Genomic DNA, 21,900 nt, shown 5'->3' with positions numbered 1-21,900 from the left:
TGGTCGTGTGTGTGTATGTGTGTGTGTGTTTTCGACAAAGGTCTTGTTGGCCGAAAGCTCATTTAGTGACAGTCTTTTTGTTGTTCCTATCTGCGACTGCATCTATGGTATACGGTGTGTATTTAAAAAAATAAATAAATAAAAATAAAATTGCATCATATTGTTACATTCCAAGCTGGATTTTGCAAATGAAGTATCCTTGCAGAGGAACATAAAATATTATGAAAAGCCACACATTTTCATCCTCCACCTGTGATGTTTTCAGATTTGTGCAATGGTATAAATAAAACACATCATAGGACAACAAAAATGTTTTCTCTGCAATGAAACACACATTTAAGTAACAGTTTTTTAGAGTAAGGAAGACGTAATCTATCAACCGTCTACAAAATCTGCTAGGAAAGCTGAATCACAAAGCGTTAAACCCCTTTTGTAGTTACAATCATGAAAAGAAATTACATATCACTGCACACCTATAAGTTGTAGGCAATAAAGGTATCCTGTTCTCAATTTTTACCTTATTTTCTGTTTCTTTATCTTTACAGGGCATATCAGAATAGGCTTAAGATGATTTATTTCACAGTCGTCTCCCACAGTACTTGTTATTGTAAATACTTGCATCCAACCTCCCTCAACTGCTATTTCAGTGCCTTTTATCTTGTCGATATGGTATGGTTTGACTTTTTTGCAACAGATTTTTACTATTCCTTTTGTCAAACATATTTCATCTAATAGTATTATTGTAATAGTCATCTTCAGTGATTTGCAATGAAATAAGAGAGATAATTTTTTTGTATAACTAAATATATTCTCTTGTGAGAAACACTACATATTTCAAATACTTACAACTTAAAATTATCTCTTATTACTTTGCAGAACCCTGGAAGATGCCTAATGCTATTAGGTGAAACACACTTGTTAAAAACCATTCAAAAGTCAGGATCGCATAAAATATTTTTTATTCGAGACAACTGGTTTCAACAGTCTTCAGGCCTTACAAATACAGTACTGTGAAAAGGACACTTGCTACTCACCATACAGCAGAGATGGCGAGTCGCAGATAGGCCTTTCTGTGACTCAGCATCTCCGTTATATGGTGAGTAGCGACTATCCTTTTCATACTATTGTTACATTCCATCCTGGATTTTCCATTGTTGAAATGTAAAATTAAATGTATTTGGGTATTGGTGGTGTATGCGTGCAGCCTTCAAACAAGTACTGCATCAGAATCTTATCGAAAGACCACACGCAAAACTCAAACAAATTTGGTTAATACATAAAGGCTGTCAATGAAAGCAAAGTTAGTTTCCATACACCCATGAATGGAACAGAAACTTAGTTCCATCTGAAAATGTTCCTTTACAAAGAATAATGTGCGACTACTGCTCCAGTTGGATTCTCACACCACTACAAATATGAATCTTGTTGACATTAGAGTCAGCAATTTTGTGAAACTGCTGAAATTGCCGACACTGAACAAGGGCCCCCTTTCACATTCTATACAGAATCTGAAGCTGAGTTCGCTCCTCAATTAACCAAAATACACTATATCAGCATCTTAAAAGAATGGAAGATCGGCAAGATACTGAGATAGGACCACAAAATGAGGCAAGCAACTGAGAGGTAGACCGAGAAACTGGTGGATCACTTGAATGAAGAAATGAGTGATGGATGGGCGACAAGACTGCGACAGAGTGGAGAAAGAATTATAGTGGGAGGGCACGAAAAGATGGAGAGGCTTACCATATTTACTCGAATCTAAGCCGCACCTGAAAAATGAAACAAAATTTTCCCGAATCTAAGCCGCACCTGAAATTCGAGACTCGAAATTCAAGGGGAGAGAAAAGTTTTAGGCCGCACCTCCAAATTGAAACAATGTTGGCCCATTGTAATATGAGACACAATTTAGGTCGAATGAATTACGATACAGCTACAGTAGTTTGGTTAGAGTCATAAGCTTAGCAGTTAAGCTTTACCAGGTAGCCATTGCTATGCGTCAGGCACTCCGTCCGTATTTATATGAGTACCCTTCCTTTTTCACATGCTTCATCTGGTTTGAATTGATTGCTTATTTTTCTTTGATATGATAAGTGCCATTCTCTTTGTTATAGGTGTCTACGTCACACTAAGCTAAAAATGTATTACTATACTGTGTCATGCATTGTTTGTTGCATTCTGTGTTTACGGCCTGTCGCCACTCGTGGCATGGCTTGCTTTTGTGACCGCTGCTTACAATTAAAAGAAAAAAAAAGAGAGAGGAATCGTCTCATTAGCGAAACAATGGCAAGAGAGTGCTATTTGTTGTTACTTACACTGCTGCTTTCTTTGATAATGATCAACAAGAACCAAATAATAGAATGCGTATGATAGAAGATGTTCTAAACGAGAGTTTAGCGAAAGTTTTTCTCCGTTTGAAAATCTTTGCAGACGCCTCTTTAGTACATTACATTCTGCACAGAAATTAGAGCTGGGGGGGGGCGGGGGGGGGGGGGGGGGGAAGATAGTCTGAGATAGTCTGCTGCTTACCAGAAAGATGACAAGTCGCAGAGAGGCACAACTAAAGCACACTTACAACTTAGCTTTCGGTCAAAGCCTTCACCAGAAAAAGAAACACACAAACATATGCATTTGTTCTTATATGCATATTCATTCACACAAGCAGGCACACCTAATCCACATGACTGCCATCTCTGGCAGCTCAGACTGGAATGCAACCGGAATGGAAACAGAAATCTGTAGGCAGCAAGGAAGGGGAAGGATAGCAGTATACAACTGAGGAGGAGGAGGGGGGGGGGGGGGGTGAGCGCGGGGGGGAGGGGGGGGGGAGAAGAGAGCTGTCTGGCGGGGGTGTGCAGGGACTAGACTGCCACCACGCACAGCAACAGGAAGCTGTCGGGTATGGAGGTGGGGACACGGGACAATTCGTTACCACAGCTTGAGGTCAAAAGAATTTCGAGAGTTAACCATCGACCTTGCCGCTGGTGGGGAGGCTTGCGTGCCTCAGCGATACAGATGGCCGTACCGTAGGTGCAACCACAACGGAGGGGTATCCGTTGAGAGGCCAGACAAACATGTGGTTCCTGAAGAGGGGCAGCAGCCTTTTCAGTAGTTGCAGGGGCAACAGTCTGGGTGACTGACTGATCTGGCCTTGTAACATTAACCAAAACGGCCTTGCTGTGCTGGTACTGCGAACGGCTGAAAGCAAGGGGAAACTACAGCCGTAATTTTTCCCGAGGAAATGCAGCTCTACTGTATGATTAAATGATGATGGCGTCCTCTTGGGTAAAATATTCCGGAGGTAAAATAGTCCCCCATTCGGATCTCCGGGCGGGGACTACTCAGGAGGACGTCGTTATCAGGAGAAAGAAAACTGGCGTTCTACGGATCGGAGCGTGGAATGTCAGATCCCTTAATCGGGCAGGTAGGTTAGAAAATTTAAAAAGGGAAATGGATAGGTTAAAGTTAGATATAGTGGGAATTAGTGAAGTTCGGTGGCAGGAGGAAAAAGACTTTTGGTCAGGTGATTACAGGGTTATAAATACAAAATCAAATAGGGGTAATGCAGGAGTAGGTTTAATAATGAATAAAAAAATAGGAGTGCGGGTTAGCTACTACAAACAGCATAGTGAACGCATTATTGTGGCCAAGATAGACACAAAGCCCATGCCTACTACAGTAGTACAAGTTTATATGCCAACTACCTCTGCAGATGATGAAGAAATAGATGAAATGTATGACGAGATAAAAGAAATGATTCAGGTAGTGAAAGGAGACGAAAATTTAATAGTCATGGGTGACTGGAATTCGAGTGTAGGAAAAGGGAGAGAAGGAAACATAGTAGGTGAATATGGATTGGGGGGAAGGAATGAAAGAGGAAGCCGCCTTGTAGAATTTTGCACAGAGCATAACTTAATCATAGCCAACACTTGGTTCAAGAATCATAAAAGAAGGTTGTATACCTGGAAGAATCCTGGAGATACTAGTAGGTATCAGATAGATTATATAATGGTAAGACAGAGATTTAGGAACCAGGTTTTAAATTGTAAGACATTTCCTGGAGCAGATGTGGATTCTGACCACAATCTATTGGTTATGAACTGCAGATTGAAACTGAAGAAACTGCAAAAAGGTGGGAATTTAAGGAGATGGGACCTGGATAAACTGAAAGAACCAGAGGTTGTAAAGAGTTTCAGGAAGAGCATAAGGGAACAATTGACAGAAATGGGGGAAAGAAATACAGTAGAAGAAGAATGGGTAGCTCTGAGGGATGAAGTAGTGAAGGCAGCAGAGGATCAAGTAGGTAAAAAGATGAGGGCTAATAGAAATCCTTGGGTAACAGAAGAAATATTGAATTTAATTGATGAAAGGAGAAAATATAAAAATGCAGTAAATGAAGCAGGCAAAAAGGAATACAAACGTCTCAAAAATGAGATCGACAGGAAGTGCAAAATGGCTAAGCAGGGATGGCTAGAGGACAAATGTAAGGATGTAGAGGCTTGTCTCACTAGGGGTAAGATAGATACTGCCTACAGGAAAATTAAAGAGACCTTTGGAGAGAAGAGAACCACTTGTATGAATATCAAGAGCTCAGATGGCAACCCAGTTCTAAGCAAAGAAGGGAAGGCAGAAAGGTGGAAGGAGTATATAGAGGGTTTATACAAGGGCGATGTACTTGAGGACAATATTATGGAAATGGAAGAGGATGTAGATGAAGACGAAATGGGAGATAAGATACTGCGTGAAGAGTTTGACAGAGCACTGAAAGACCTGAGTCGAAACAAAGCCCCGGGAGTAGACAACATTCCATTTGAACTACTGATGGCCTCGGGAGAGCCAGTCATGACAAAACTCTACCATCTGGTGAGCACGATGTATGAGACAGGCGAAATACCCTCAGACTTCAAGAAGAATATAATAATTCCAATCCCAAAGAAAGCAGGTGTTGACAGATGTGAAAATTACCGAACTATCAGTTTAATAAGTCACAGCTGCAAAATGCTAACGCGAATTCTTTACAGACGAATGGAAAAACTGGTAGAAGCCGACCTCGGGGAAGATCAGTTTGGATTCCGTAGAAATGTTGGAACACGTGAGGCAATACTGACCTTACGACTTATCTTAGAAGAAAGATTAAGAAAAGGCAAACCTACGTTTCTAGCATTTGTAGACTTAGAGAAAGCTTTTGACAATGTTAACTGGAATACTCTCTTTCAAATTCTAAAGGTGGCAGAGGTAAAATACAGGGAGCGAAAGGCTATTTACAGTTTGTACAGAAACCAGATGGCAGTTATAAGAGTCGAGGGGCATGAAAGGGAAGCAGTGGTTGGGAAAGGAGTAAGACAGGGTTGTAGCCTCTCCCCGATGTTATTCAATCTGTATATTGAGCAAGCAGTAATGGAAACAAAAGAAAAATTCGGAGTAGGTATTAAAATTCATGGAGAAGAAGTAAAAACTTTGAGGTTCGCCGATGACATTGTAATTCTGTCAGAGACAGCAAAGGACTTGGAAGAGCAGTTGAACGGAATGGACAGTGTCTTGAAAGGAGGATATAAGATGAACATCAACAAAAGCAAAACGAGGATAATGGAATGTAGTCAAATTAAGTCGGGTGATGCTGAGGGAATTAGATTAGGAAATGAGACACTTAAAGTAGTAAAGGAGTTTTGCTATTTAGGGAGTAAAATAACCGATGATGGTCGAAGTAGAGAGGATATAAAATATAGACTGGCAATGGCAAGGAAAGTGTTTCTGAAGAAGAGGAATTTGTTAACATCGAGTATAGATTTAAGTGTCAGGAAGTCATTTCTGAAAGTATTTGTATGGAGTGTAGCCATGTATGGAAGTGAAACATGGACGATAAATAGTTTGGACAAGAAGAGAATAGAAGCTTTCGAAATGTGGTGCTACAGAAGAATGCTGAAGATTAGATGGGTAGATCACATAACTAATGAGGAGGTACTGAATAGGATTGGGGAGAAGAGAAGTTTGTGGCACAACTTGACCAGAAGAAGGAATCGTTTGGTAGGACATGTTCTGAGGCATCAAGGGATCACCAATTTAGTATTGGAGGGCAGCGTGGAGGGTAAAAATCGTAGGGGGAGACCAAGAGATGAATACACTAAGCAGATTCAGAAGAATGTAGGTTGCAGTAGGTACTGGGAGATGAAGAAGCTTGCACAGGATAGAGTAGCATGGAGAGCTGCATCAAACCAGTCTCAGGACTGAAGACCACAACAACAACAACATGTTCAGCTGCATGTTGTGTTATATTTTATTCTACTTTGTTCTTGACCACAGTTTGGCGGTGACCGCTCATCCTGGTGGCCAGCTGGTTGGTAGTCATACCAATATAAAAAGCTGTGCAATGATTACAGCAGAGCTAGTATATGACATGGCTGCTTTAGCTGTTATATGACATGGCTGCTTTCACAGGTGGCCCAGCCTCTGATGAAGTAATGCCTGTGACAGGACTGGAATAAGAAGTGCTAGGTGGGTGGATTGGGCAGGTCCTGCATCTGGGTCTTCCACAGGGATATGATCCTTTGTGAGACCCTCAGTGCGCTGGGCAAGGGAGTTCTTGTCTCTGTGGATCATCATCCCCTGGTGGCCAGGCTGTACGGAAGGAATTTCTTCTCGTGGAAGCAATGACAGCTGTCAAAATGCGGATAATATTGGTGGCTGGTATGTTTGATGTGGACGGAGGTGTGGATGGAGCCATCAGAGATGAGGTAGTCAAGATTCAGGAAGGTGGTGTGCTGTGTCGAGGAGGACCACAGTAGTGGATAGGAGAGAAGGTGTCGAGGTTGTGAAGAAATGAAGAAAGAGAGTCTTGGCGCTGAGTTCAGATCGTGGAGAAATCATTGATGAAACTGAACAGAGAATGTCTTGGCCCCGAATTCAGATCATGGAGATATCATTGATGAAACTGAAGAAGGCTTGGGGTTTAAGTGATTTGGGAGGGTGGGAGGTCTCCTGTAGATGGCCCATAAACAGGAGGGTGCCATGGAATTTTTTTTTTTTTTGTGTACCTTCCCTTAAAAAGGTGATAGAGTTGTGAGTTAGGATAAAGTTAGTAGAGTGTATGTTGACTGAAATAGGAGTCTGAAGAAAGCTGGGAAAGGTAATGTTCAATAGCAGTAATACCATGGGCGTGAGGGATGTTTGTGTAAAGAGGTGAGGATGGTGGAGAGTCAGTGTAGAAAGTGCTTGGTACCTTTGATGGGGCAGGCAAGATTACAGGCAATTGGTCGGAGGAGTTGGTCAATGTGGACCAAAATTCTTTCATTGATGGCACAATGATCAGCCACAATGTGGCATCTAGAATTATTGGGTTCGTGGATTTTGGGGAGTATGTATAAGGTGGGTGTATGGGGTGTCATAGGAAAAGGAGGGAAATGTATTCAGGGGGGCAGTTGCGTGAAGAGCCTACGGCTTTAAGCCGGGATTGGAGGTTATTTTGGTTTAATGGGATGGGATGGGATCACTCTGGCAGAGTTTATAGGTGTTGTAGTCAGATAATTCGCAGAGATTTAAAGAATTCCAGCCTTCACTGACCAACAACGGCAACAAATTGCCCTTAATCTAGAATCCCAAGTCAAAGATACCAACCGCTTACTTCACCAACTCTTCTCCGCCCCACCCCTTTACCATCTGGATCCCTACTCATAACTGTTGATGCCACCTCCCACTACACAAACATCCCTCGTGCCCATGGTCTCACCATTACTGAACATTACCTTTCCCAATGTTCTTCAGACTCCAAACCCACTACCTCATTCCACATATACATTATTAACTTTATCCCAACCCACAATTACTTCTCATTTGAGTGGAGAGTATATAATCCGCAGTACAGCTATGGGCACCCACATAGAAGACTCCTGTGCCATCCTGTTTATAGGTCATCTTGAGGAGACCTTCATAGTCTCCCAGAACGCCAAACAACCAGTCTGGTTCAGATTAATTATATCTTCATCACCTGGACGCAGGGCCAAAACATCATGCCTTCATTCCTTGCATTCTTCTTCAAATACAAACCTCACAATGATTTTTAACAAAATGGTTTAAAAGATCAATTCAGTCATCAATGAACTGGCAAGTTATAACTCAACGAGTACCATTAAGTCATTAAAAATGCAGAGGGATATAACTCACACAAAAAATTGATGTATTTCCTAATTAATTCAATCACTTTTGGCACACACTGTACTTTCTTTAGCAGGCAGCCCATTAAATGCATCTAATTACCTTTATCACTAAAATCATCAACTAGCAGGATTTCCTCAAGAAATTGCGGAGGCGTTCGATTGATAACACTGTGAACTGTTCGCATCAGAGTGGACCATCCCTCATTGTGGAAGACTATAATTACACTAGTGCGAGGAAGATCCTCCGGATAGTCCCCACCTTTTACATCTGAAATAAAAAAAAATACATACGAACAAAAGGCCACTAAAAAAAGCAATTCAGTGAATCATAACATGAAAATGTACACTAGTTTTGGGCAGTTAAAAGTCTAGGTCAGTATGAGCGGCACTTATGGTGCTGTTTCTTTATTGCACATAGGCTGGAAATGTGTCAGTTATGTGTAGTCAATGGGTTGATACTTCCATGTAACCCATGAGAGGAGAGAAAAGAGAGAATGAATTTCTAGCACTGAAACAGAAACCAATCTCTTTTTCACTGTTGCTACAATCATTTGACTCGTTTTCACCAAATATGTCAGGAAACTACGAGGTTGTGGTTAGGTTGAGACCTAATCACACATTTTAAATTAAATTAATATATCTTGCCTGTCAAAATTTTTGCCCACTTCTTCTGAATGTGTTACGATTTTGGAGATTGTGATAATATTCCTTTGAAACACATTGTCTGCCCACTGCTGTCTCACTGGCTGCATAGACCCAGCAGCAGACACACCCTCTTTCCTTCCCGTCAGACCACACGGTGAGCGCGCACAACATTACCACGCAAAACATCCAAGTACAGCGCTGGCACTGATCTAAACTTTTACCATTGGGGGCATTTTGGGTGGGCATTTAAAAAGACAATTTGAATTATGTGTACCTCACCAAATCTACACAAACAAAATCTATGTTGACAAGCTGTCATTTTATCGAGTGACTGGATCACCTGTAAAAGCACTAATGAAAGGCTACACAACAAGAACTGTTCATTTACATATACATACACAAACATTTAAAATTTTTGTCTTGGTACATGGATTTTGATTCCAGGATGCATGACAATGTGACAAGACCATCATTAGTGATATTTTATAACAATACACGAAGGGAGACTGGGAGTAAGACACAGGATTCATATTCAGGAGCAGTGGGATCTATCCCTGTCCAGTTGAATTATGTTAACACACTGTGTCTCCACATTCCTTCCCCCCCCCCCCCACCACCACCACCACCACCACCCCCCCCCTCCTCCAGTTTTGTTTCCCCTTATCATAATAGGCGAATTTCTTTCAAGGGTTTGAGTGATCTGCCTCACCAACTTCCCCTTTTTCTTCCCTGAGGAAAAACCTAACCATTCTTTAAAAAAACACCCCCCCCCCCCCACACACACACACCATCTATATGTATCTATTGTCAGTATTTTAAATTTTGTTTTCTGAAGGTACTGGTGAGTACTGGACAGTCATTCCATCTCCAAAACAAATCTATGTGAGAATAGTAAGACTACCTCTTGAATCGCGAACACTAAATTTTTAAGGACTGGCAACATCTTTTAGTGTAGGACACTATTCATTGGGATAACCCTACAAAAAAATAAGTACCCAATGCTGTGTAACTTCAGACAAGAAACTGTACTTGAGACAAAAACAAAAGTGGAAGGTTATAAACACTCACTCCGGTAACCTGGTGTCAGGGATGGTGCGATCAAGAGAGATTTCATCGGAACAAGCCATATTCATTCCATACTCCGAAAGTGATTGCTGTGCATCGTTCTGTCGATCATCCCGCACAAAATGAGGATGACCTCCCTCTCCCGCACCTTCACGTGGCAATTCAGGAGCAGGTTCAAAATTACCACGCCCCTGCCTCTCCTCCCTTAGAGTTGGGACCTGAAAAATGCGAACAAAACATTACATGTGGATGTCAACACTTATCTAGATGCCAGAAGGCTGACACCATATAGGCTTTTATTATGATTCTTGTAACTCTGAGTAAATTAGAGTTACCATTATTGCAACATAAGAAAGTTGTAGTCCATCAACTACAAGTTAAGCCATATGCAGAAAAGCCCAAACACCACCACTTTTGGAAAGTACTGCGTACATTCAAAACTACAGCACTAGCCTAGGGTAACGACAGGGAGGTTCCATCTAAACTCTTGCGCACATCGAGGTCATCAGATACAGTGCCACTATACCTGGATAGTAGAGTAATAAACTGGTAGAAAGTTGAGCATTGAACAGGGTGGTATCTGTTATCCATGTGCAGAATATGGATGTGGCGGTTACACTTACGTGGTTCTATTATGGATACATTCCCGTGTTCCCCTGTGACTCTACATTGCCGACTTTGCTTTCCCAACCACAACAGACTTATCAGTTTTCCATACACGTTTTCTGCTGGTTTCAAGCATTCTATTGCATAAATAAGCAAGCCACATATTGAAACAATAAAAACAAGTTGCAACAATTCGGTTATCAGCCGCAAGTGCTGCCTGTAACTAATATGGAAGCAAGCATTTGAAGTACAAATTCTGGAAAAAACACAAAGCTCAAGCATGTGCTTTCTCTGATCAGCTGTAATGTGGTTAGTATCCTGTAAATACCATTTTTATTATAATTTAGTAGGATGAGGATGTAGGCAGATGTCGGTTACGGCCTTCATTAATGCATCAAATCACATGCAATGTTGGGAAATGATGAAAATAGGAAATCTGACCAATGGATAGATATTTAAACTTTGCTCCTACTGAATAAAATCCAATCTCTCAACATTGTGCTACCTACCTTTATACAAGATCATAGGTCCATTGTAATGTGGAATACAACTGTGATGCCTCAAATGATTTCAAGACTTTCAAGAATAGTACTCAACTTCCCACTACACAGTCTGATCCGATTACGTTACGGAGGAACATCAAAACGTGTGAATCTTGCGTCGACAGGCTTACGTGTAGCACAGCCACAGCTCTAGGATACATTTGAAAGTAAGAGTGATGTCTGAGAAAAAGCTCAAGTACTGTTACGAAACTGCTCAAGTTAAGATTCTGACTGTATATCGTGGGCCAAATAATTATTAATTTTGTTAGAAGGAATACACTGCAAATTTTTGCGATTGTGATATCTCGTTTCCAAATACATTAAGCAATCTATTGTTAAATTTGTGCTAGGATCTGGCACAATTATACTGCGTACCAAAAAAAAGTGAAGCACCCAGAAGGGGTGGAGGACATGGAATTAAATTCCACAGGTGATATTCCAGTGATCACAAGTAGTCACATTTACAAAGAACTTGGCAGTTATGAACCCAGTTATGAGTATGATGGAGTCCACCTAATCTATTGTAACCACTGATTCGGTTGGGAAGGATGTCAGAGCAGCTGTATCCTCTCCTGAAGCAAGCTCGCCCACAACTGGTTCTCGATATTCTGGATACTGGCACTGGGATGGATTTGACATCCAAGCTAGTCCCAAATATTCCAGTGGAGACAGATGAAGGGATCTTGCTGGCCAAGGGGACAGTTCACAGATACACATACCATGTGTGGATGAGCACTGACCTCTTGAAAAACAGCACCACAATACTGCTGCATGAATATAACATAAGAGGACGCGAGATGTCCATGCTTCCTGATAACTGCACCAATCCAAATGCAGCAGTTTACGGGTGGCACAGTGATTTCCCCGGTCCGGCTGCTGCTAGTCTCCCACTGAGGGTGTGGGATGACATAGAAAGCAACAGGGGGTCCATTACTTGTTCTCGAATGAGAGGTGCAGCAATGTACACGGTGCACAATGCGACAATCCTCCCATCCTTAAGACAATCAGAAGTGGTTGACCAAAACTTTAACACACAGTGTACCTAACGTCACATTTCCATGCAGTCCAATATCAGGTCACTGTCACACCCAGGTACTGCACGAGTCAACCACCTGGTCAAATGGAGACCCACAATGAGGCCCCTTTCAAACTCTGTCAGGTGCCGATAACTCTGTCTTGCATGAGTATACAGCATCTTTGTGTCCTTCACGGTTATCACTCAACATCTGATGCTGCTCACGCTACATACATATAACAGCAGACCTGGTAACACCACCAAACACAAACAACACTAAAACACTCTGGTGGCTGTTCTACTTGTCACAGAGATTTGGAACACACTAATTATTACACAACTGCAGAAGTCATGCAGTGTACTAAGTTAAATTGATTTCCAATCGTGTCTTCTGGATTTTTCACTCTTTTATTCAGGGAGTGTACTTCAGTCCTGTGAAAAACATGTGTGTTGCTGTCTCAATGGGTACTTGCAACTGTGCCTGACACCCACCACACATCACGGCATGTACTGCTATATGCAGTTCACCAAGTTCCAAGTTTGTTAAATTTATTAATGTAAGTTAAAATGGACGATTTCGTTCAACAATGAATGCTTTGAGTAACAGTTGAACTCCTGGACATCAAAAGCTACAAATCAGGCAATATCTCTGTAAAATCAAACATCATACAATGTCCCAGTATATAAAAAAGTAGAAAAGATGATAACAACATGAATATTTACAGCAAAATAAGGTGTAATACATCAATTCTGCAGAATAACATGTTCCACTTGCAATCCCTCAAGCTGGCGAAAGATGTACGTTCAAACCAGAAATGTTGTTGTGGTAGCAGTTAAATGAAGGACATCCCACAGCATGTGTTCCAATTTGCCATACGAGCAGGTGGGTGTAACAGGTGGTTCAGAACATTGACAAGGCACTATGGCAAGTGTGTCCACCTGCTGAGGAGTGCCACTTACGATTTGGCATCGTAACTTATCGGCCCCTTTGAAGTCACAGAGAAAAGGGTGCTGATGGCAATCTCAATGACAGAATAATTGAAAATTACACTTGAGAGCTGTCAACCTAAAATGTGGAATCACTAAAAAATTAATGTCGTGATCTATTTTGAGCTACAAGTTAAGAGAGATCTGTTTCCCCCCACAATTGTAAATTAAGTTGTACAGTGACCATGTAGTGCTTGTAATAGAGAAGAGTTATTGTAAAACTGATTATATCGCTTTAGTAGCTTGAATAGATTGAAGCTCTCAAAACATACCCCTGCAGACACAACCTGTCACACTCCATTTGGCATCCTAATGTAAGGCACGAATTAGAGGTGCTGAAAGAAGGGAGCTTTCATACTAATAAAAAGAATTTACAATAATTTCAATGAAGATAAAAAAGAAGATACAATGTTGCCCAGAGAAACCCCAGTTCATAACTGAGACTGTATAAGCACGTACCCACAGTGGTCTTGCCTCAATTAATTTGAATATTCAATATGTAATTTGGTTAAGCTAAGACGAGTTTTGACCATAGCAATGTGGTCAACAGTGAAAGTTATTCACATACTTAAGTAACCTTCGGCATATGAGTAGAGAAGAATTTCATCGACAACACAAACTAAGTCCATGTTGTGATTCTGAGACTACAATAGTTGCAGCGATCTCCAATGAGATCTCTGCAGCAGCCGACCAGCACGACAACAGCACAGTCCTGCTCTGCAGTGCAGGGGCCAGGCAGTTGGCTACGCGACTACACAGCAGCTCATCAATATGTCACTTAGCTCATGGATCACGTGTTGGAAGTGCAGTGCAGTTAGCTGTATGCCTGATTAGGTGAGCTGTAAATAACACTGGCGTGAGCTTTTTATTATATTTTTTATTTTTTTATTATTTATTATTTATTCTGTGAAGAGTTGTAAAAAAACACATTTCACTGGTTTTGTACAGTGATTCCGAAACATAGTGAGGTTATTTAAGTGTTAATCAAGTGCATATATTGTTGTCTATACTGCATGCTGTTTACTATCCTCAGCAAAGAAGGCTGTTTATCGGAAACATTAAAAAAATTAGAAGTGTTATCAATTAATGTTAAGGCCACCACAGAAGAGCTGTCTAACCCAAGGTGATGAATTTAAGAATTTAAATATTAACTCCTCAAATTTCTCCACCCATGCTGCACTTTCTATTCCGGTCCTGTCACAAGCTTATCCTAACCAATCAGAGGCTGGGTCACCCATGAAAGCAGTCATATCATATACCATTTCTGTTGCAATCACTGCACAGCTGTTTATATTGCTGTTGACTACCAACCAGCCGTCCACCAGCATGAACAGCCACTGACAAACCGTCGCCAAGAGCAAAATAGACCACTCTGCAGCACAACGTGCAGGCTGTTTCACTACCAGAGCCATCTCGATTCTCCCTCCCTAGCTTTCCTGAACTGCGCAGATGGGAGTTGTACTTACAACACATTCTGAGCTCCCAAAATTATCTCTGGCTTCAACCTACAGTAACCCACTATCCCCACATCCTCCTCTCAACAGTTTCCACTCCACCTCCCGTTCCTATCACCTCCTCATACCCTCACCTTCTTCATGTATCTACTCTGCCCTAACACATCAACCCATCTTTCTCTTGCCCCTTCCCACTCCTCTCCTTTTTCCCTCCTCATTCCCCTTCCAACAATCTGCTTGTTGGCAGTCTACTCCTAGCCTGTTCTGATAGACGGCAGTCTTCTCTCCCCCACCTGTAGCCTTCCCCTTCCCCTTCAAATTGTGCCTTTCATTCATGTGACAGTTGTATTCTGGTCCAAGCTACTGAAGATGGCAGTCATGTCTGCATAAGGTGTGCTTGCTTTCTTGTGTGTGTGTGTGGGGGGGGCACACAGGCACACCTGCAAGTGCACGAGTGGTTCCCTGTACAATGAAAGCTTTGGCCAAAAGCTACTGTATTAGTTTATTTTCATTGTGACTGCCTGCAACTTAATGAGTCACCTTTATGGTAAGTATCAATTCATCTCTTTCGTAATATTAATGATATGCTGCCATGGAATTTCCATTGTTTGATTTTGCCAAACAGCTTTTCTTCCATCTCACAGCCGTGTGATGTTTTCCTTTGCCATTATTCTCTACAACATTACTCTTCCCAGTGTCTACTCTCTCTTTTCTTTCCTGTGTGTATTAACCATCCAAACTGCACACACTTCCCCCGCCACAATGTTTCATATCGATCTTGTCAGTGTACAATACACGGATACATTACTGCCTGGATTGTTGATGCAGCATTTAATGCCCCAAATTCTTCCCATCAATAATGAAATTTGTTCCTATTGTTCCCACATCCTCCCCATGCCACATGAACTTGTGATCGTCCACCTAACAACACCCCTTTGTTTTCTTCCCTTATCCCAACACAAAAATACTCCCATATATCATCCATTCCTTTACTTCCATGTTTCTGTACATTTTAACATATTTGGGTGTATTTTTTACATGGTTTTGCACATTTTTGTGTATTATGTATTTGTGCATTTTTATACATATTTGTTATGATTTTACACATTTTTAAATGTCTGTTCATTCTAGTTTCCCCTATGCCAACCCTGCCACAATGAACTCCTGCTCCATCTTTCTGCACCAGTTCAGAAAAGTACCCCTTCCCTTAACTAACAACCCAGTCCCATGTCCTGTTTCTTGAATGTTGCATAAACCATTGACTGCCCCACCCCCACCTCCCTCCCAACGACCTAACCAAAAAAATTGCTTTCTCTGGATCCCACCCCTCCTTTCACAGTGACCTTCACCTTTTCAGATTCCACCAGTCCCTGGCCCTCGCAAGCCTTGTATTGCAAAAACCCACCTCCATGGCACGGACATCCCTGAACCACCTTTGCTCCCCACTGTGCAATCCCTGCTACATACATCACATTTCTGAAACTGAATCCCTTGCTCTCCAGCACCTGGAGGAGCATTCTAGACACCACATCCATTTATGCTACCATAGCGTTCCTCCTCGTCAACCCTACATAGCACCCAGATTCAACCACCTTACTTTTCAACTTGCCACATCCTCAAAAACTCCTGTCAGGACACCACCAAACCCAGAAACAAAAAATACCTGTGACGCTATTGTTAACGTTCGACCAAAACCAAACCTTCAGCCCCACAGAAACTGCAGTCCCATCCAAAGGCCTCCTCACTTTTAGTTCCACTGTTTCTGCAATGAAAACACTTCTTTGCCACAAATCTCTTCAACCAAAACCAAACTTATCCCAACATTGAACCCTGCCTCTCACAGTTCATACCACCATCCAGCTGTGAACCCCCCCACCTAACCACCCGCTGGTCACATTCAACAAATTCCTCACGTCCAACTTAGCCTCACCATCCTTCCCCAGGTCCCTTCCTCAGAACATCAGACTTATAGCACAAGAAAGGACAGCCACACACAACGTCAAAACAAATCATCTTACCTGCAAACGAAGGTTCCACCTTTGTTATGAGTCACAGTGACTATCTGGCAAAAAGTGTCTGCCTATTATCTGATTCCTCCACTTATAAACTCCACACGAGTGATTCCATCTCGGAAGTCCAATATAACTTTCAGTCACTGCTTAAAGGCTTAGGCCATCTCCAGGACCTCTGCCCTAAATCCATTTAAATCCTCACCCCTACAACACCTTGTACATCCACTTTCCACATGCTCCCCAAACTTCACAAACCCAACAATCCTGGATGTCCCTTTGTGGCTGGCAAGTTGTTGTGCACCCACCGATACAATTTTGGCCATCATTGACCAACACCTCCAACCAACTGCCCACCATCTAGCCTCCCATGTCAACGATATTAACTTCACCAACTTTAATATTTCCAGTGTCATTCAAGGAATTCTACTCGGCATTGACTTTTTGCTTGTTTGTTTCTCTGCTGCCCTCACTATTTCAACTCTCAAACTATCAATTTGTCTTCTACTGTAGTCTGTTTCTTTGCCTTTAATGCATCATTTGCAGCTCTTTGTGTGTGTGTGTCTCAGAGGGGGAGGGAGGGAGAGGTTGGAGGGAAAGAGGGAGAGAGGGAGAGAGAGAGAGAGAGAGAGAGAGAGAGAGAGAGAGAGAGAGAGAGAGAGAGAGAGAGAGAGAGAACGAACTTTGTTCAAAAATCAAAAGCTTTTGTACCATTTCAATGAGCCTGTCTGCTGATCTCTCCTATATTTGCTAAGTTAACAATATACCATTAAGTAGGTTTACCCTGTGTTAACTCTCAATCAGTCGCTGTGGGAGGGGGCTGTAAAAATTGTAGAGGTAGCTCAATGCTTCATTACAGTAATCAAAATGGGTTTAAGTTGCAGTGGTTATACAGAGATGAAGAGACTTGCACAGGGTAGACTTATATGGAGAGCTACATTGAATCAGTCTTCACACTGAAGATCAGTCTAGTCACATTGTATTCGTAGCAGCTTACTTTTATCACATCTATTTGATTTCAGTTGTAAACACTGTACCCACCAGACCTGAAATCCTGTTGTTCTTGCCACTGCACTTCATGTGACTTCAAGCTACAGATTTTTCTTCCCAGATTCTATAACCAGTCAACATGTTTACAGGATCCAATAATCCACAATCTGACCCTTAGAACAGCAGGTATGAGTTTTCTTCCGATATTTTTCTGAGTAGTCCCTACTTAGAGAAGCAAATGCAGGACTACTTTACTTTTGGATTATTTTTACCCCAAAGGACGCTATCATCATTAAACCATGCAGTATGTCTGCCTGTCATCAGGGAATAAAATGGCTGTAATTGCCCACTGCATTCTGCCATTTCTCCATACGAAATTAATAAAACAAAGAACGGCGCCTTACAACCTAATCTGCCATATTAAAAACAAGTTTCAAACTATTAAAATGTCTACAAATAGATTTTTATGTGACTGTACTATTAGTATCTTAACCATTTCCAGCAACTACAAAACAAAAGTTAAGCCTGAAAGATGAGAAACTGATAAGCAAACAATAAAAATTAATGATGTCTACAATGTGAATGTCGTACCATTGGCATAATAGTAAGAGAGTGGCGCTTTAAACAGACTTATGCAGTACACTATTCTCTGGAATATAACTATGTCTTGTGTATCTTAAAAAGAACAACACACTACTTTTATACAAAATGGGTAAGTAAACTAATAGCACAATAATTATTATACTAAACTTTATCTGATTACTGAAACTGAAAGCGTTACTTACTGCCTTATCAGACTGGATTTTCCGCATAGCACTTGCCATTCCGGAAAAATTGAGAGTCCCATCTCGTCGCCCACCTGCCTGTTCGAATAGCAGGTAAAGTAATGGTACGAAAAGTAGCACCACAACGACAACTCGCAACACACGGCTCTTCCGCAACTGTACAATTCTCATAATGTATTAAGATGGTGTAACACGGTCCTTTTGGCATGCTGCAATAGGAATAAACTACGACCGTAAGTCGTTCAACAATAAACAATTGTTGGAACATGTACAAAGACTCACAGAAGCGTGCTATCAACTTGAGGGCATTGTAATAAAAAGTCATTGAAAATAAAGAATGCGCGCAAACAGAAACGCTTAATCCTACAACATAAATACAATTTACCCAAGCGCACAATCAATTTCCCCGAACTGTCATTCAAGCGCTCCCTCTTGACATACCAGTACCGACGTGTCGAGCCAACGTAAACAGTAATTTGAGGACTTACCAGCGATGCATTAAGTGGAACGTCCCGTTACCTCGTACAGCTGATATGAGTGAAAGTTTTATGTTCTATGTTCCACTAAACAAAAAAATTAATCCTGAAGCAAACGTTTTGTTGTAATTATTATCTTAGTTTGTTATGAATATAAAATTTGGTGAATATCCAGAAATATATTAACTTTGAGTCGTTGGTGTTGGTGCATAAGGTCGAAGCTTGGGCGAAAGCTGGTCGAAGCGCTGCATACATACTCATATCTTTGATAGTAGCGTCTGAATTGAAAGGATTTGTTCAGCTGTGGTGAACACGAGGTTTGGGTGCTTGTTTGTTGAGTTGAAGGTTAGGTTGTGTATTCGTGTTTGTTGCGAGAGGTCAGTTGTGTTTCACATGGTGAGTAATTGTCATTATATCCAGAGATGATTTTCAGGTAGGCTGCAGATCTGAATCGTACTCTTTTTATTTGCAGCACAACTGTTAAATATTTCATACATAGGATTTATTCGAAACAGTGATTATTTGTTGTATAATGCAGTCACAACCAGCCAAGAACTCTGACACTTCAGAAAACTACAAAAGCGATCTTGTGGAAAGGATAATAAAGTTGAGAAATCGAGAATTAGAATTGGATAGGGAATTGAAAATATTGTCAGAACATGCTGTTGATGACTCTGAACTTAAAATACGTATGGATCTTTTACATTTGTATAATGACGTTAAAGATGCAACTCAAGTTGTTCTCGGTAGCTTGGCGAATTTAAAAGGTGTTTCAGTGACTGAACTGCACAGGCACTATGGTTTAATTTTTGAAGACGATGACTGAAATTGTTTATAACTTGGCAGTGATCGTGTGTGTAAGTTTTGTGAAGCAAATTTATTCTTATGTGCAGGGTAAAACGAAAAAGACGCGAAAAATTGTTCAGCAGAGATTTGCACAAATGAAGAAAATGATAAGTTTAAGCGACTCAAGAATGTAAGTACTGTCATTCATAACTTATTAACGTCTTTGTGTTAATGTTGAAATCTTACGTTTGCGTTCTCTTTTTCAGAAAGGAAAAAGATCGTTTGCCGTCTAGGAAAAAAAAACCTGAAGATCCACATCAGATAAAAGTCCGCGAAGTGTGAGTATTAGGAAAAATTCCCTTATTTAAGATATATAATCTTTACAGATTTTCATTTAATTACATGTGTTGTTTGCATGACTTTCAGCCCTCAGGTATCGTCGGCTTTGTTCTTCCAGTACAACACACAGTTGGGACCACCCTATCATATTCTTGTTGACACCAATTTTATAAATCATTCAATCAAATTCAAACTGGACATAATCCAGAGTATGATGGACTGCTTGTATGCAAAATGTGAGTAAAAGTTAGGACTCTGCTCTTGTATAGTGTTTGTGTGTATTGTGTATGGATTGAAATGATATTGTGATTTGTTCTACATTGCTCATAGTATGAATATTAGTTCAGTAATGTAACAGGCAAGAAGTGGTATAAAAAGGTCTGAACTTGAATATATTTTTATGTTTAAACAACTGAATGAAGAATGAATTACAGAAGGTTCTAGAAAATTATTTGAGGAATGATGTTGATGCAGTACCTGTACTTGCAGTTTTTATTGATACAAATGTGTTAATTCTCTCTTCATGCCTAAATTTATTATTGCGTAAGACATTCGCCCAATCACAGAGTATCACTGTTTTTATTATAAGTATCTTGACACCACGTTTTAGTTGACAGATCTGCTGGCTGAAAGCAGAATTGCCTATGCGTCCTGTCTGTCTTGGCTTAACTGTCCTTTATGATTGTCTTACAGGCACTTAATTTATAGCCACTTAGCTCAATGTTGTCTTCCGGTAGACAGATCAATGTAACGGTTCTATGAGAAACTGCAGAGAGTTCTGGAATTGAACCCAGGTCAAATCCGTCAGTATCCTATGGGATAGATATTAGGTTCAGCTGAACCTACAAATACTGGACATTGGCTTCATCCTGTAACATGATGCAATGATGTGGCATATGACATCATACATGCACAAACAGGAAGAGAACAGAACAATGACGCAAAACCAACAAACATGAATATGAGTCTTAGTTGTGGTGAAATATGGACATATTTTATTGATTTGACCTTTAATATTCGGTACAATAACACCCCAAGTAGGATAGGACAGGAAGTCAGCCATGTCGTTATCAAAAGAACTGTGCTAGTTTTCACCTTAGCAACTTGGAAAAACCTAAGTCCTTAGCAACTTGGAAAAACCTAAGTCAGGATAGGCAGATGGAATACGAACCCTGCTCCACCCAAATGTGAGCCTGGTGCATTATCACTGCCGTAGTCTATGAGCAGCTTATAATGTGCACAAGAAGTGTAACCTGGGGCTTAGCATGGGTTAGGTGAAAAGTGACTTGATAGTTAAAATAACAGAGGATAAAGATGCCATGCTGCAGCCTTCATTCCTTCTTACTTGCTTTGATTCACAGCCACTGGTGCACTGTATCTCATTCTGGATGAATAAATATAACTGTTTTGTTTCAATTAAGAAAATTTCATTCATTATTTCAATGCCTTACTTCAATTTTTTTTATCAAATGATAAATACTCGTGCAGTAACAAATACGAGTGTCAGCTAGCCACTGACCTAACAGAGAAAGATATCTAGTAAGCACCATAGATGGTCATGGTTTTCTCATTCCATAAATATTGGAATGCTATAATTGCCCAGAAATTTCACAATGACCCTCAGAACTGTAAACACTGTATTTCCAAGTAACAATCCTTAATGCAATATTTGAAGAACAAGCATCAACAAAATAATTATATTTTGCAGATTACATACTAAACTTCCATCAAAATTTCTTATTCCCTTTTCCTTAAGTGTTTGTTCAGCTTTGCTATTTTTTTGTAATTATTAAAGATGTTTGTATACACTTTCTCTTGTAAAAGAGAAAAAAAAATTGTATGCCATTCCAATTTCAGGCATCCCGTATGTAACTGATTGTGTTGTCGGTGAGTTGGAAAAACTTGGCCAGAAGTACAGAATTGCATTGAGAATAATCAAAGACCCACGATTTGAACGTATACATTGTATGCACAAGGGTACATATGCTGATGACTGCATAGTGCAGAGAGTGACACAGGTTAGTATGCATATTAAAGTGAACACAGAAGTGCCA

The 21,900-nt window shown here is 40.7% G+C and overlaps 2 protein-coding genes across 3 annotated transcripts in view; one reads left to right on the top strand and one right to left on the bottom strand.

Annotated features, from left to right (window-relative positions):
* Positions 1-18,739, bottom strand: part of LOC126091992 (N-acetylgalactosaminyltransferase 7-like) — an 86,733-nt gene extending 67,994 nt beyond the window's left edge. Inside the window, 5 exon segments of the mRNA XM_049907363.1 lie at positions 8,248-8,401; positions 8,403-8,415; positions 9,861-10,075; positions 18,246-18,454; positions 18,631-18,739. Coding sequence (XP_049763320.1) covers positions 8,248-8,401; positions 8,403-8,415; positions 9,861-10,075; positions 18,246-18,416 — 553 coding nt within the window. The 5' untranslated portion in view covers positions 18,417-18,454; positions 18,631-18,739.
* A 227-nt stretch (positions 18,740-18,966) lies between these two features.
* Positions 18,967-21,900, top strand: part of LOC126091994 (rRNA-processing protein FCF1 homolog) — a 42,985-nt gene continuing 40,051 nt past the window's right edge. The window contains exons 1-5 of one of the 2 annotated variants that reach the window (XM_049907367.1): positions 18,967-19,117; positions 19,615-19,697; positions 19,774-19,845; positions 19,934-20,082; positions 21,704-21,864. In XM_049907367.1, coding sequence (XP_049763324.1) covers positions 19,115-19,117; positions 19,615-19,697; positions 19,774-19,845; positions 19,934-20,082; positions 21,704-21,864 — 468 coding nt within the window. In that variant the 5' untranslated portion in view covers positions 18,967-19,114. Of the gene's footprint in view, positions 19,118-19,399; positions 19,698-19,773; positions 19,846-19,933; positions 20,083-21,703; positions 21,865-21,900 lie in introns of those variants that run through there. The other variant, XM_049907366.1, reaches the window with a different exon arrangement.

Source organism: Schistocerca cancellata, chromosome 7, assembly GCF_023864275.1.
Source record: "Schistocerca cancellata isolate TAMUIC-IGC-003103 chromosome 7, iqSchCanc2.1, whole genome shotgun sequence".
In the NCBI taxonomy this organism is placed as follows: Eukaryota; Metazoa; Arthropoda; class Insecta; order Orthoptera; family Acrididae; genus Schistocerca; species Schistocerca cancellata.
The sequence above is the reverse complement of the archived record's forward strand: the minus strand, read 5'-3'. Positions and strand labels throughout refer to the sequence as shown.